This window comes from Mustela putorius, unplaced genomic scaffold (genome assembly GCF_011764305.1).
Source record: "Mustela putorius furo isolate JIRA1106 unplaced genomic scaffold, ASM1176430v1.1 tig00003845_pilon_pilon_pilon, whole genome shotgun sequence".
In the NCBI taxonomy this organism is placed as follows: domain Eukaryota; kingdom Metazoa; phylum Chordata; class Mammalia; order Carnivora; family Mustelidae; genus Mustela; species Mustela putorius.
Window position 1 is genome coordinate 49,446,181 of NW_025421998.1, and position 15,494 is coordinate 49,461,674.

At 36.0% G+C, this 15,494-nt stretch overlaps 1 protein-coding gene across 1 annotated transcript; it reads right to left on the reverse strand.

The window, feature by feature from the left end:
- Positions 1-13,316: 13,316 nt before the first annotated feature.
- LOC101682833 (hsc70-interacting protein-like) lies at positions 13,317-15,177 on the reverse strand. Its single transcript, XM_013051696.2, has one exon. The coding sequence runs from the start codon at positions 15,058-15,060 to the stop codon at positions 13,975-13,977; it is 1,086 nt and encodes a 361-aa protein (XP_012907150.2). The 5' UTR covers positions 15,061-15,177; the 3' UTR covers positions 13,317-13,974.
- Between the last annotated feature and the right edge of the window lie 317 nt (positions 15,178-15,494).

The window sequence follows — 15,494 nt, forward strand, 5'->3', positions numbered from 1 at the left end:
TTATTATGAGTATTTATCTTTAAATATTCACTCCTCTTTGTGGATTTTAGAATAGGCTTTAAATTCCCACAAAAATATTTTTTTACTAGTATTATACTAAAATAATAGGTTATTTTGGAGGTAACAGACATCATTAAAATATTAAACCTTCTCATTGATGAACAAAGTATTTTCCCCATTTATTTAGGTTTTTTTTAATACCTTCCCGTGAAGTCTAATTAGGATTATTCCTAAGTGTTTGATATGATTATTACTATTATGAATAGGCCTTTTGTTCTATTTTGTTTTATAATTGGCTTATGGATATGAATAAAATCTGAATATGAATAAAATGTGGATAAAAGCTACAGGTTATTATATGGTTGGGTTTGGCCATCTTGATTAAATTCCTTTATTTACCCCATTGAGGCTTTCATACAAATGTTGATACTCTCTGTGTATTGCCACAGTTTTATAACTTCCTTTCTAATATTTGAGTTTTTTCCTTGTTGTATTACATTGGCTTGGACCTCAAGTTGAAGGTTGAACACTTTTCTTCTTTGTCCATATGGGCCTGCTTCTAACAGTTTATCACTGAGGATAATTCTTGATGCGGGACTCTGGTAGATCCTTTTATAAAGTTGAGGAAATTACTCATATTTTTTATTTTACCAAAAGCTTTTAAAACTTGTTATAAACATCTTGAATTCATTTAGAATGCTTTTTTCAAATCAAGTAAGGTGATCAAATGGTTTTTCAATCTATAATACATTAATATAGTACATTCCATTGAAAGATTTATAATGTGAGGCCATTTTTGCAGTCCCAAGATAAAGCCCTATTTGGTTATGCTGCTTTTTTTTTTTCCCATATAATACATTGTTGGATGTAATGTGTTACCATCTTATGATTTTGAGTCTATAGTCTGCCTTTTTAAAATAGAAACAAGAGGATTTGTTAATGCTTGCTCATAAAATAACCTGGGTCTATAGCTGTTGGTGAGGACTAAGAGAGGGCAAGTCATTATTCATTACCATTTCAATGTCTATTAGTACTTTTTTGTCTTCTTAGATTTTCCAAGTCTCCTTTTGCTAATTTTAGTAATTTTTAAATCCTGTATAACTATGATGTTATATAGTCTGATTTTTAAAATCTGTGCCTTATTTTTCTTAATCACAATTTTCAAAGGTTTATCCATTTCATATGACCTTTTAATGATTTTTAAAAATTTTTGAACCATGTCAATTCATCAATCATTTTAATTTGCTTCATTTATTAATTGTTATATTTATCTTACTTGATTCCTTTCTTGGATTTATTTTTGCTCTTATTTTAGATTGTTGGAGTCATTGCTTGGTTCTTTTATTTTAAATCTAATTTTTTAATAAAGACATTTCAGATGACGAACTTTTCTCTAAGTATAGCTTTGTCAACATGTCACAAATTTTGATATGTTATGCTCTTATTTTGAATCAGTTCTAAACATACTTTTTTCAGTCTCTGCTATTATTCACTTCCATTTTCTTCTCTTATTTAATATGCTACAGACTAGGAAACCTTTTTATTCCTCTGATACTCAGGTAGAATACTTATTCCCTGAAAATAGAAAAGCCCTGCAGACTAGAGCAATCACACAATGACTAGAGATAGAATGATATACAATATTTATGAATATGAACCCTTAACTTACTCCCTGGAACAAATATTATACATTTAATGGTCTTTATTTTCCCCAAAAGACCAAACACTCCTTTGAGAAAGAAGAACAAGGGGCATTTGAGACTGGAACTGAATTCAAAGGGCAGCACTTAGCAAGTCACATTATTATTATTATTTTCATTTCTAGGCTTTAGAAAAAGGCTGCTTCTAAGTATGCTAAAATCCAGTACCATCCATTTCATTGATTCTATTCATTCATTCATTCATTTATTCATTTACTTTAGGTTGATGGTTCCTTTGCATTGCCATGAATGAAATCAAAGCCCTAAATTGGTAAGGAAATCTACTGGACCAATAGGAAGTATTTCTCAGGGCCTGGGAAAGGAAGACTTGGTTAGATGTGTGAAATTCAACCGTGGAATTCATATCTTTGGTAGGTTATGCTATTTCTAACAAAACCATTGTGCACACTCATATCCTCTTCTTACACCACCTTAACACAAGATTCTACTAACATAACTGACTAAGGAAGTGTTTCACACAAAACCCAGTTTTGCAGACCTTTATTTTTTGATCCTTTGATTATCACCTTTCAGCTCACAAGGTTTTAGAGACCTAGAAACTCTTTTTTTTGCAGTGCACAGACTTTCTGTTTCCCTTACTGCGCATACACATTTTTGAAGATGATTGGCTATGAATCTAATCTTGTTAGCACCATGACCTTTTCACCACCAACTTTTAAGAACTACCTGTTAGACCATGGCAGGCATAGTATCATTAGGAAGTAAAAGTCATGGGGTGTATGAAGTTCTCAGGCAGAACAGTATTTGTTCCCCGTTGATATGGATCTAACAAACATTACGTAGAATAATTTTTACCAGCCTTAAACAATTCGGACTAATTCTCCTTTTCATTTTAAGATAAATAATATTTACACTTCAATTAAAATTTAACTAAATTTGGCAAGCTGAGGAAGTTCAGAAGTTTGTGAGAGTCCAGAAACCTTCATATTTTAGTTGGACACTGACTTTTTAACCTTAGCTATAAAGCTACATTGGTCTGGTTATTTCCCACTTAGAATTTACTGATTCTTGCATCTTATAAAAGAATTGAGAAAGTAAATGTGACACTGGAGTTGTTGATGTGACATTGTCCCTAACTAAAGAGAAAGAGAATACTTCACAAATAACTCACCATGCCTGTAAAGAATGTTTTGGGCCCCTGGTGGTAGAAGTAGATTGTAACTACATTTACTGATTTTTAAAAAATTTTTTTAAATGTCCAAAGTTCATTGTTTATGCACCACACCCAGTGCTCTATATAATACATGCCCTCCTTAATACCCACCACCATGCTAACCCAATACCCCACCCCAATTCCCCTCCAAAACCCTCAGAGTTTGATTTTCAGAGTCCACAGTCTCTCATGCTTCATCTCCCCTCTGATTTCCCCCAACTCACTTCTCTATATTTACTGATTTTAACTGGAAAATTACTAAGCTTTCTACTTAACCCTTGACTGTTTGGTTGTGTGCTGGCTTATAAGAATTAAACAGGTTAAATTTGTAAACTTTAATAGTCATTACACACACAAAAAAAGACTTTGTTTTTAAGAGTGAATTCTAGATAAGAAGTAATAGCCATCATCTGGTAAATAATAAAGTCCTGACAATGAAATACTAAGAGTTCTAAGGAAAGAGTTGTGTAAGGATTCTTACTGAAAGTTCTATGTTTGTATCTACTGATATTCTTTTTATGAGAAAAAAAGAAACTTCTTTGATTCTTAATTAGTAAATATTATAGAATATTAACTTAAATAGGTTTTTTATTTCCACTTATGTAAAACATTTTGCTCACTTAAATTATAGTTGATGCATGACCAAAGATCAAAATTCAAATACAGTTTTTGTCGTCATTTGGTCCAAATCAGAGTAGTTGATCTTCTTTTTCTTCAGGGGGAATTTTCAGTGTGAAAGTAAATTATCTTAAGCACAATCACATCCTTTTATCATGGTAAAATTTGCCTTACTTTGAGGAGAGAGCTTGCTGTGGTATCTCAGGAAATTTCTAAGTGTAAATTAAAAAGTCTTAACTTCCTTAATTTAAATACGTCCTCATATTTTTCCATTGTCAACTTATTAATAGAGATGGTATTTTTCAAAAATGGCTTTATACTTAAAATGTTAGCCCATCTGATCTTCCCTTCACTTGCTAGTTTTATAACAGATATAAATAAAAAAACAAAAACAAAAACAAAATACCCACCATGGAAGATAAAGTATGAAAAAGCCTAAATTTCCTTCCCTGGCGTAATGAAATTGGGTTTACATATGGAAAGTAGTTCAATTACTTTGGTTAAAAAATGTTGAAGTCTCCCCAGGAAGAAAGTGCTGTGTCAGTTGAAAAGGTGATACGGTTGATGAACGTCATCTACACAAGCAGGTGTCACAGGAAAGATGGATGTGGTCATAACAGCCCTTTCCGTGCTCTGTGTGCATGTAGATTGTTCTTTGATTGTTGTTGTGTTGTTATTGGTGATGCCTGTAGCTCCTTGTAACCCACTCCTGGAAATGCTCACTGACCCCAGTCTTGGCTCTTTTCCTATGGCTGCCTGCCAACTGGTATGTAGGCTGCGGTGGTTTCTCGGTTATCTACATTTCTCTCACAAGCTCCCCCCGGAGCATCAAAACGTGTATTTTTTTTTTCTATCTCCATACTTAACGACTATTCCTCTGGAGTTCAGTGAACTGTCTGGACAGCCTGTTCACATGAAATTATTACTTGTAGGCACTCCATTAAAAGTGGTGAAGTAGTTAGCTTTCTTTCATTGATAAATCTGTCTTCTTCTCAGCAAGTACATCATGGAATAGACCAATTAATAATGACAAGCCATTCACTCTAATAACTTTAAAATCATTCAGTTAACTCTTTTGTTCTATGTTCTTTTTGGATTTAAGTTACTATCCTTGGGAAATTCTCTGAGTGACCAAACTCACTCAGAGTTGCTAGAATCCAGGCAAATTTAGTTTGTATCTTTCTTCCCCCTCCCTTATTTTTCTTATTTTTTTTTATTTCATTTTGTATTTCATCCAATTTTTTTATTTCATTTTGTAATAGATCATAAATAATTTAATTGTGTTCCATTTTTGGAGATACATCACCATCAATCCTAAAAGAAGAGCTAGTTTTAATTGCGTGTGCTAACTGCTTCATATGTACTCTTTCATGGCAAGTCTGTGAGGAATGAATGCTATAATTATGAGTCCTGTTTTTGCTAATAAGCATGAAGAGGTTAATAAACTGCCCAATGTCATATAAATATTAAGTAGTAAAAACAGGCCTTGAATCTACTTGTCTAACCCCAAGCCTCATCTCTCTCTCTCTCTCTCTGATTCTCTCTTTCTCTCTCTCTCTCTATATATATATAATGAACTTAATATCTGCTAGCAACTCTTCTAATGCTCTATATGCATTAATTGATTTAATCTTCATAATAACTTTTTAAAGTACATAGATAAGAAAACTGAGGCCTAGGGTGGTTAACTTGCTCATGTCAACACAACTGGAAGGTAGACAAACTAGAAGCTTAAGCATTTAGTTCCAGAATCTCCATTCTTAACCTCTATGCTATATTCTCTTTCATCTGCAAAAAAAATGCTCACAGTAAAAAAAATGCAATTTCTAATAATAAAAACATAGCTCTATGAGGATAGACTTGCAGAAATAGAGTATGTTATTTTTAATAATGTTTCTTTATTTTCTATGTCTATTGCAAATATTGTTTTAATCACCAATTTACCAAGTGATAAAACCTATGAATATTTGTATTCGACAGATGTTTCAGATTCATCCCTGTTAATCGTAATTAATGTTTTCCTAGTCCTTCCATTTACATTTGGCTTATTAATTTTAAAAAGGAATCCAGTAAAAAGAGGGGAAATATTTAGGTATGAGAATGGAATTAAGGTAGATGGCAACTTCAGTTTGGGGAAGGATGAAGAAATCTGTTAGAAACATAAAGAAGAGTTAAAACACCCCGGCCCTACCCAGGGTCACTTCTATAGTATGAGGTGCTAATAGATACAAACAAGTCCCTGATGGCCAAAGAGTTATTCTGAACACAGTCCTCATAAAGCCACAATTAATAATGTCTCACAATAGTAGGATCAATAATGAACTTGACATTGTTATCGTGCAGTGGAAAGAAACATCCTAGTTTCACTCAACTGTGCCTCTTTGATTCATGCTTGTCATCTCCTCCATTCTATAAATTCTGTCATTTCAGACACTGGGCCTGCTTTAAATCACTAGTGTATACCCATCATTAGTGCGTGCTCAATGTTGAGCACAGAGAAGGCGCTCAGTAACTACTGAAGGAGTGAATGAAGGAATGCAGATATAATAATGACTAAAGTTCAAGTGCCTATAAGCCTGAATTCAACCCTTGTGTACCAACCACAAAACTGACGGCACCAAGCGCAAGTCCATCTCATCAGATAATGGGTCAGTGATGCCAGAAGGATCTTCCTTTGGCGGAATGGCTAAATCATGACTAGGACAAAAACTGACCAGAGCTGGTCGAGTCTGGGGACATTTGTCCCTGTTTACTCCTTGATTCAAACTAAAATAGTTACTGTCCCTTAGCAGATTTGACCCAGTAAATGGCTCCTTCCTTCTTAATACCATCTCTTTACTTTGTATCCAGGACCCTGTTCTCAGTTTTCCTATCACATTAGCCATTTGTTTGTAGATTGCTTGGCTGATTCCTTCTCTTCTCAGCCGCTTATATTTTTATTTTTAAAAATAGTGTTTGTGTTTAGAAGAGCAGACTTGTAAAATTTTGATTAGATCCAGTTTGTCAGTGTTTTTTTTTTAGAGAATATGCTTTTAGGTCTCTCCTAAGAAATTTTGGCCTAATATGAGATCACACACATTTTCTTCATTATTGTCCTCAGGATATTTGTAGTTTCAACTTAGCAGTTAGCTCTGTGGTGTCTCTTGAGTTAACTTTTGTTTACGGGAATCTAAGCTCATTTTTATATATGGATGTCCACTTGTTCCGGGACTGTCTGTTGAGAAGATGGTCTTTTCTTTACTACATTATATTTGTATCTTTGTCACAAATCAGTTATCGAAGAGAGTGAAGGAACAAGCTCCCAACAGAGAGAAAATATTTGAAAAATCACATATTTGACAAGGACTCACCCCAGAATAAAAAAAGGAACTCTCAAAATACCACAGTAAGAAAACAACCCTATTAAAACATGGCAAAAAAAAAAAAAAAAGCCCTAAACGACCAGACCCTTCAGCAGAGAGAGTATTTGGAAGGCAAAGAAATACATGAAAAAAAAATGTTCAACGTCATTAACCATTTGAGAAATGCAAATTAAAACCATAGTGAGTTACTACTGGACACAGGTTAAAATGGCTAAAATAAAAATTACTAATAATATTAAATGCTGGTGAGGATGTGGAATAACCCATACATTGCTGGTAGGACTGCAAAAATGAAAATAAGAATTTTGCAACCCTGTTAAATTTTCTTTTCTTAATTTCTTATGACAACAGATGTAGCATTTTTCAAAACAACTTTAACTTCATAGCATGTACTGCCTTATTTGCAGTATTAGGCTACAAAGATAATCTATTTTAAATAGGAAGATATAGCACATATCAAGATATATTTAAAAAACAATGTCATATTTTGGATGTGATATAAGATAGAATAAGCAGAGATATTAAGGAAAAGAACGAGATTGATTAATTTTTCTTTGTGCCTTACTGGAATTATTTGACAATGAGTAGTTCTTTTGAACTAGCAGGACAAGGGAGATCCTCCTCACTGCCAAATTCTGAGCTTCTCAAGTTCAAAAGGACTATTGCCTGGAGCCATTTTCCTCATTGTTGATGACAGCACATGAGTGGTTCATTTTCTCTTTCACAGTGTTATGCCCTTTAGCTAATTCTGAATAAAATTGCTACACTTGTTTGGTGAGAATTTTTTCAACATTCCTTGTTGAACATATCCACTGTTCACACCCAGATCATTGTAAGTTCAGAGTCTAAAGGCAGCTTCCAAAACACAAATGCAAAAGAAAATGAAAATGTAATAATGAGAGAGACCTTAACATTAATGTGCCAGTTGGCCTTGAACTGTGTATTAATCTGACCTTCCCTTTCCAGTGCCAGCTCAGGCTCTGTAAAAAGAGAATTAAGATGAAGATTCTGAAAAATTCACTTGTTTCACAGGCCAAGGGTCAGCTCATAGTTTCATACTTATACTTGAGACCTTACAGAATTAAGTACTGTTTTTCACAGGTCAAAATATCTGTTTTGGATGTTTTGGTGTGCTGTTCACATTCTGGTAAACATTTGCCTAACATGTAAAGAAAAAGGTTGATAAAACAAAATAGTCATGACCTATGCAGCACCATGAGGATAAATAATCAGTATTCACCACTTTGCCTGATTCTATTTGGTGCTGTTTCCATGAAACAAAATAACTTCCAGACATAAGGTTCTGCTACTTAAAATTCAGGCATAAAAACATTTTCCTGAGACTGATTCATATCTAAGCTTTCCACCAATGTCCACATGTCAGTGCCTGACCATGACTTCAGTTTATTGTCAACACACAGATAGGAAAACTCATGCATAGACCATATTTATTGAATTATTTCCTATCATAGTCTCATGAAATGCAAAATGCTTACTGCTTAGAAAAACATATAAATCAATTACCCTAATCTGGAACTTGCAGGCAGGATATCAAATGAAAATTTAAAGGTCTTATTTTATCTGGATATGAAGTTGAGTGCTGGGAAATATGAGTTTATCAAGGACATGTTTAATTTATTATAGAAACAATACATGCTCGTGACAAAAAAAATCATATTTTTTTATGTATAGGTAACTTCTGTTGACTTTCTCATCTTTAGCTCATTTATAGTAACTCCTAACTCCTGATTTGGAGTGTAAGGTAGGAAAGAAGATGTGAGAGAAGAGAAGGGGAGTTCAGATTTGAAAAGTTTGAGTGTGAAGGGCTTTGGGGACTTTAATTGGAGTGCTCAAGGAGGACTCGAGGCTGTGGATATGGTGGTATTGGGGAGAAACCCAGGCTAAAAATGCAGATCTGTGTCGAAAGCATATTGGTGCTACAAGGAGCTACAGAAATGGCGAGAGAAAACCCACTATATGTAAGTATAAAGAGGTGAGGAAAGCAACCTTGGGTGCAACAAAATTTATGGGATGGAGGGAAAGATAGAAAGAAAGAAAGGCCAAAGGAGGAAAGAGTTCAAAGAGGAATGATTTGTCCATAGTTTCATCAGGTGATGCTGAGACATAAGATAAGATAAGCATCTTAAAGTCTTCATTTATTTTACAAATTAAGAGATCATGGCTAAGGTGGCTGGTAGATTTCAGCAGCATGGTGTGACTGGGCGATGAGTAACAGGAGCCAAACTTTTACTTGGCCTTATGGTGTAGAGAAAGAAATACTGTAATCACAAGGGGTGAAATGCAAGTGGAAGATATTTTTTTTTCTTCCTTTGAAAGAACAGAGAGATCTAAGCTTATTCCCTTAGTCAGAGTCAAAGGTAAGGGAGAAATGATATTCCAGGTTCTTACCTTATGTGTCCTGGGAAACAAGTTAGGCTTCCTTAAGAAAGTTTCTCTAGATAGTATAGGAGGAGTCAGACCAAAGGAAGGCATAAAAGACCAATCTTCAGTCCCTTCCAAAGTAAGTGGTGTGAACTTACTGGAAAAGGGAAAATTCTGACAAAGTCCTACTTTGGAAAGGGAAAGGTGGGGTAAGGGAGAGCTTGGAAATATTCCCCTCGGAGCTTCTTTGTGAGTATAGAGAAGCATCCTGGTGTGGCAGCCCTAGGAAACCTAAGAACAGTCAGAAACTCCACAAAATAAAATTTATGAACAGCTGAGTTTCTCCTGACACAAGGTATTGTCTCTTCCCCAACTTTTACCACCACCATCACCAAAAAACAAAAAACAAAGAACAACAAACAAACAAACAAAAAAAGCTTTCATCTAATCTTATATTTTTATTTGAGACAATTTTCAACTGGACTTAGGCTCAACACATCATCTTTCCCCAAAAATCTTTAAAAAAATTTAAAGCTACTTTAAATTTTTTAAAACACCCATTTAAAAAAAAAAAATAGTCCTGACTCAGGTAATTTGTATGCCTGTATATGGCACACTATTTGAGAGTACCATGTTACTAATAAAAATCTGTGTCAAAGTAATTTTTCCTTTGAGCTACTGTAATGTAAACATAATGTTTGAAAGACTGTTTTGTTTTGGGGTCCCTGGGTGGCTCAGTGGGTTAAGCCTCTGCCTTCAACCCAACTCATGATCTCAGGGTCCTGGGATCAAGTCCTGCATTGGGCTCTCTGCTCTGCGGGGAGCCTGCTTCCCCCTCTCTCTCTGCCTGCCTCTCTACCTACTTGTGGTCTCTGTCAAATAAATAAATAAAATCTTAAAAAAAGAGAGACTATTTTTTTTTGATCTTATAGTACATCCTCAGTTTCTTGCATTACCGATGTATGTCTTCTAAATAAGTTAATTCTCCAGATGCTTAGCTACATTGTAAATGCCCAAATTTATAATATGGTTCTTGAGACTGCTTGTATTCCAATAACTAAAATCTAACAGAAATAAAAGTCATTAAGATAACAGATGGAATGTGTCAGATACATAAATGTTTGTTGTCGCTTTTGTTTTTAAAAGCAGAAAGAGGTTTGTCTGGGGGGAGGGGGGCTGGGAGAACGGGGGTGGGGTTATGGACATTGGGGAGGGTATGTGCTTTGGTGAGTGCTGTGAAGTGTGTAAACCTGGTGATCCACAGACCTGTACCCCTGGGGATAAAAATATATGTTTATAAAAAATAAAAAATCAATCAATCAATAAATAAATAAATAAATAAAAACTCCTAAACAATTATCAAAAAAAAAAAAAAAAAAAGGCAGAAAGAGGGGCACCTGGGTGGCTCAGTGGGTTAAAGCCTCTGCCTTCGGCTCAGGTCATGATCCCAGGGTCTTGGGATCGAGACTCGCATCAAGATCTCTGCTCAGCAGGGAGCCTGCTTCCTTCTCTCTCTCTACCTGCCTCTCTGACTACTTGTGATCTCTGTCTGTCAAATAAATAAATAAAATCTTTAAAAATAAATAAATAAAAGCAAAAAGAGTTGAGCTCTCTTTGGTGCACATTCAGAATAACCTCCTGACTCATAAGATGCTGTAAGAAATGTTCTTCTGTTTCCAAATGTTTTTGTTACAATTCTTCTTTTTTTTTTTTTTCCACACTGGCAGAAAATGGTAAAACAGGATAGGATGTGCTGATGTCTTGCTCATGGGGCCAGTTTTAAAAGTCAAGGTCTCAGGAAATGGAAGGCTTAACCCTCATAGGAGAAGCTGGCTTTCTCCATGTGAGCCAACCCTCATCACAAAGATAATGTGTTCCTGATGATTAAAGAAATTGCATGGATTTTTCTGTGCTTGGAATGACCTGGAACTATAAATAGAACCATGAAGATGATGTCTCCATAGCACAACAAGAAGATCTGCCCTAGTCCTTTCTCATGGCAGTAGGAATGTTCGTTTATTCAGTGCTTCTTATCTCTGATCATCTAGATAAGCTTTTTTTTTTTAACTTTCATTTTCTAAATTGTGGTAAAATACATATAACACAGAATTGGCCATTTCAACCATTTTTATATGTACAATTCAGTCTCATTAAGTACATTTATATTCTTGTACAACCATCACTATCATGCATCTCTAGAACTTTTCTTATCTTCCCAAACTGAAACTGTGTACCTATTAAACAAAAATGCCCTCCTCCCAGCCTCCCAGACCTTGACAACCACCCTTTTACTTTCTATCTCTATGAATTTGACTCCAAGTACCTTATATATGTAGAGTCAGACAATATTCATCCATTTGTGACTGGCTTTTTTCACTTAGTGTAATATCTTCAAAGCTTCAACAGTGTTACATGATGTGTTAGAAGTCCTCCCATTTTAAGTTTGAATGCTATTCCATTATATGCATATGCCACAAATAATGTGCTCCTTATAACTATAGATAAATGGACTTAATACCTAAAAACAGTATTAAAAACTGGGACTTGGGGCACCTAGGTGCCTCAGTTGGTTAGGTATCTACCTTCAGCTCAGATCACGATCATATGGTCTAGCAATCTAGCACAGCCTGGGGTTCAGCACTCAGCAGAGAGTCTGCTTAAAGGTTCTCACCCTCTGCCCCTCCCCAGGCTCATGCGTGCATATGCCCAGGTGCATATGCTTTCTCTCAAATAAATAAATAAATAAAATCTTAAAAAAAAAAAAAAAACTGAAAATTGAATTGTTGAGTTGTGTGAAACAATTTGAAGGTACAAGTCCTAAAACTACAGATTTAACTTAGATAAAAATGCTAACTTAATTTCTAACAAAATTGGAACTTTCTTTAGCTTGGGTTAATTATTAGGAGAAACAGAATGATAATGAGTTTAAACTTTATAAAGTACACAATCATTCAGATCATTTTAGTCTTTTCTATAATGGCTTTAAAATGAGAAACGGCGCCAATGGCTACAAGCGTCATGAACAGCACTGTGTGCCGCTAAATGGTACACTTCATAGTGAACAATTACATGTTAATTTTAATGCATTAAAGAAAAATGCTATAATGATGGAAACTTTCTTTAACTTTGTACTGGGATTGTATTTTTCCTATAAATATACATGTGTTGGTAGACTGTGTTGATACATGTGTACTACAATTAAAAGGATTATTCTAATATTAATTATTATTCATAAAAGCAAAGAGGCAGGAAATGAGCTTTGTGGGAATGCCATTGTACATGTGATTCTATCTGCTTAGAGCACTTCTCAAGGTCTGCCCATCAGCAGAATCCAACTCATTGACCATTTTCTTATAGAGGATTCCCCGTTGTGTAATAATAGGTTCCCCTTTTTTGGTACCTCTGTATAGCATTAGGTTCTGCCTTGCTCCCCCTGCTAAACTTGAAGTTCATACTTTCTTCCTCTTTGTATTTATCAGTCATATACTACATGCCCAGTCAATGCTGGTTCTGTTGAAACTCTCTGAGTTGAATTAATTAAAACTGATGCTCTTGCTCATTGGATTTTGCAAGCCATTGTTTCACTGTAGTTTTTTCTTGAAGGCTTCTTCCATTTGAAAGAAAGAAAGTGGACATAGAAACTTGATATTGGCCCTGGCTACTTTCCTGAGGTCCTATGAAACTTGAGTCGAAACACGTATTTGTCGGCACATTCTCTCTCTCTCTCTCTCTCTCTTTTTTTTTTTTTTTCTGGCACATTCTCTTTAAGGAGCACACATTTATTACTTTACTTTCAAATCAGTTGCTAGCCATTTGTTTTGTTTCTTTCTGTTTTAAAACAAAAAATGTTTCTTGACTTCTCTCCTATGCTTCCTTGGTCTACTCATTATAACCAGAGCAGTTTAGTTTTCTAATAACTACCTGTGGTATATAAAGCACTGCCCAACATCCTGTTGATGACATTCACTGTTGTTGGAAGACTGAGATATGGTCAGTATAGATCAATCATACACACATGAACTCATTTAAAGACAATGGTGAAACAATGATCCAATACAAAATTGTAGATGATAGAAGAAATTGGTCATAGCACATTTATTTTTAAAATACTTTCTTCCATGCTATATCTGAAACCATTTCCTATGGAACAAAAGATCAAACAGAATGAATCAATATGCTGTCCTCAAATATGAGCCTTGAGAAGTGGTTGAGTTCAAAGACCTGCAAGTAAAGACAGGTGGAACAAGACATCCTGGGTGGCATAGGAAAGACAAAGAAGATCAATGTCATGGGAGCCAAGGAAGAAGATTCTTTTTTTTTTTCCAACTCAAACTTCATCTATTTTAATGTATTATTTGCCTCCTACTAATAAACCTTTATTTCACTCGTTATAACTGAGCAATGAATCTTCCAAAGGAAAAAAACTGAAATGATTAGTAAAGAAAAATGTAGGGACTAACACACCCTTTTAATATGTTTTTAAATATTTTTAAGGTTTAAAAAGTGTTTAAAGTTTGTAGTTCCTAGTAGGAAAACATTATCTGAATGAATACCCTAATGGCAAACCACTGTAGAATGTTTCAGTTGCATGGGGAGCAGAGGGGTAGGGATTCTCTTCACAGCACCCCAGCTTTCTTCATGAGAAGGTCGGAGGTACACTGGTTTGTATTATTGCGACATCCATTAGGTGATCGAAGTTGCTTTTCCTTCAGCAAGGGCTTTATTTGTCAGAAGGGCATTATGCTTGACCTCCAAATTTGGCTGACAATTTACTGATGAGACTCATAACCTTTGGGTTGCTCTGATATTTTGACATATTCGCTGGGTTCTGGGCCACATCCTGGAAGGCCACCATAACTTCTGGATCCTGCATGGCTGCAAGAACTTCCGGATCACGAAGAATTTCATTGAGCCCAGGCATTCCTGCCATCCCAGGCATCCCCCCTGCCATTCCAGGCATCCCCCCAGGAAAGCCACCTGGGAAAGAGCCATCCTGAGCTCCTGATTGTCGCCTGGCTTCTTCCTCCCTCTGGGCTCTCTCGTGTTCTTCCCGAGCCTTCTTAACCCTTTCTATTCTTTCTTTGATCTCTCGCTCTTCATGTTTTCGCTCGTATTTTCTACGATGTTCAGCAATTTTCTGGGCCCTCGGTTGAATTTCTTTCAGCATCGCACTAGCATCTTCATCATAATCGAGCTTGCAAGCAAGGGCAAGATCATGTGCTGCTTCTTCCCAATGGCCCAGAAGTCTATGTGCTTTCCCACGCCACTTATAAGGCTGAGCTGAATCAGGATTTATTTCAATAGCTCTGTCACAGTCTCGAATGGCAGCATTTGGCTTCTGTAATTTGATGAAGACACTGGCTCTCTTGGCATACAGAATGGCCAAGCGAGGATTTAGTTTGTTGGCATCTGTGAACAAGTCAATGGCTTTCTGTAGTTCACCATCATTTAGGGCATCAATGGCAGCCAGTTTTTTATCATTTGCCTGATCCATCATTTCCTCGGTTATCTCTGCATTTTCATCTCCCATTTCTTGAGGGGCATTGGTATCTGGTTCAATAACACCTTCATTGTCAATTTCTAGATCACTCTCCTCACTTGATGGTTCATCTGTCTTTATGTTTTCCTCCGCCTTCTTACTATCTGGTTTTTCTTCCTTGATACTATCTTCTGTTTTAGTTTTATGAGTGGCAGGTGGTATTTTACCCCCCATGCTCTCCATCCACTCCCGCAGGAAACGCATTTCCTCGGTGTGCAGAACGCTCGGATCCTGCTTACACATTTTCAGGAAAGCCCGAAGCTCGCTCACTTTGCGGGGGTCCATGGTCCAGAGGCAGTGGCAGGCGGCAGGCGCGGCTGGGGTTGCGACCCGATTCCAGGCGCGGGTACTAGCTCAGCGTGATCGTGTAGAAGGCAAGGAAGAAGATTCTTATTTGGAAACTGGACAAGGATAATCTAGGCCTCCAGGAAAAGATTAGAAAGCTCTGAGAAATAAGTAATCACAAGGTGGTTGTTATGGAGTTGTAAATTTACTCACATCCTCAGATTTGAAAAGAAATCATAGCCGCCTTCTCATCTGAAGACCATATCGGATGGTCTCCATCATACACACCCACGAGGTAGGAAGAACTACAAGAAAAAGAAACAGTTTAGTCTCATCCCCAAACTAAATCCACTGTAATAGGAATCTCTGGTAAGATGAACGGTATCTTAGATCAGGCTCTCTTCTGAGCTTTTCCTCACAGGGTTTTTGCACTT

Bases quoted from the DNA above. Each gene is read 5' to 3' on its own strand.
- LOC101682833 (XM_013051696.2), bottom strand. From the start codon at position 15,060: ATGGACCCCCGCAAAGTGAGCGAGCTTCGGGCTTTCCTGAAAATGTGT.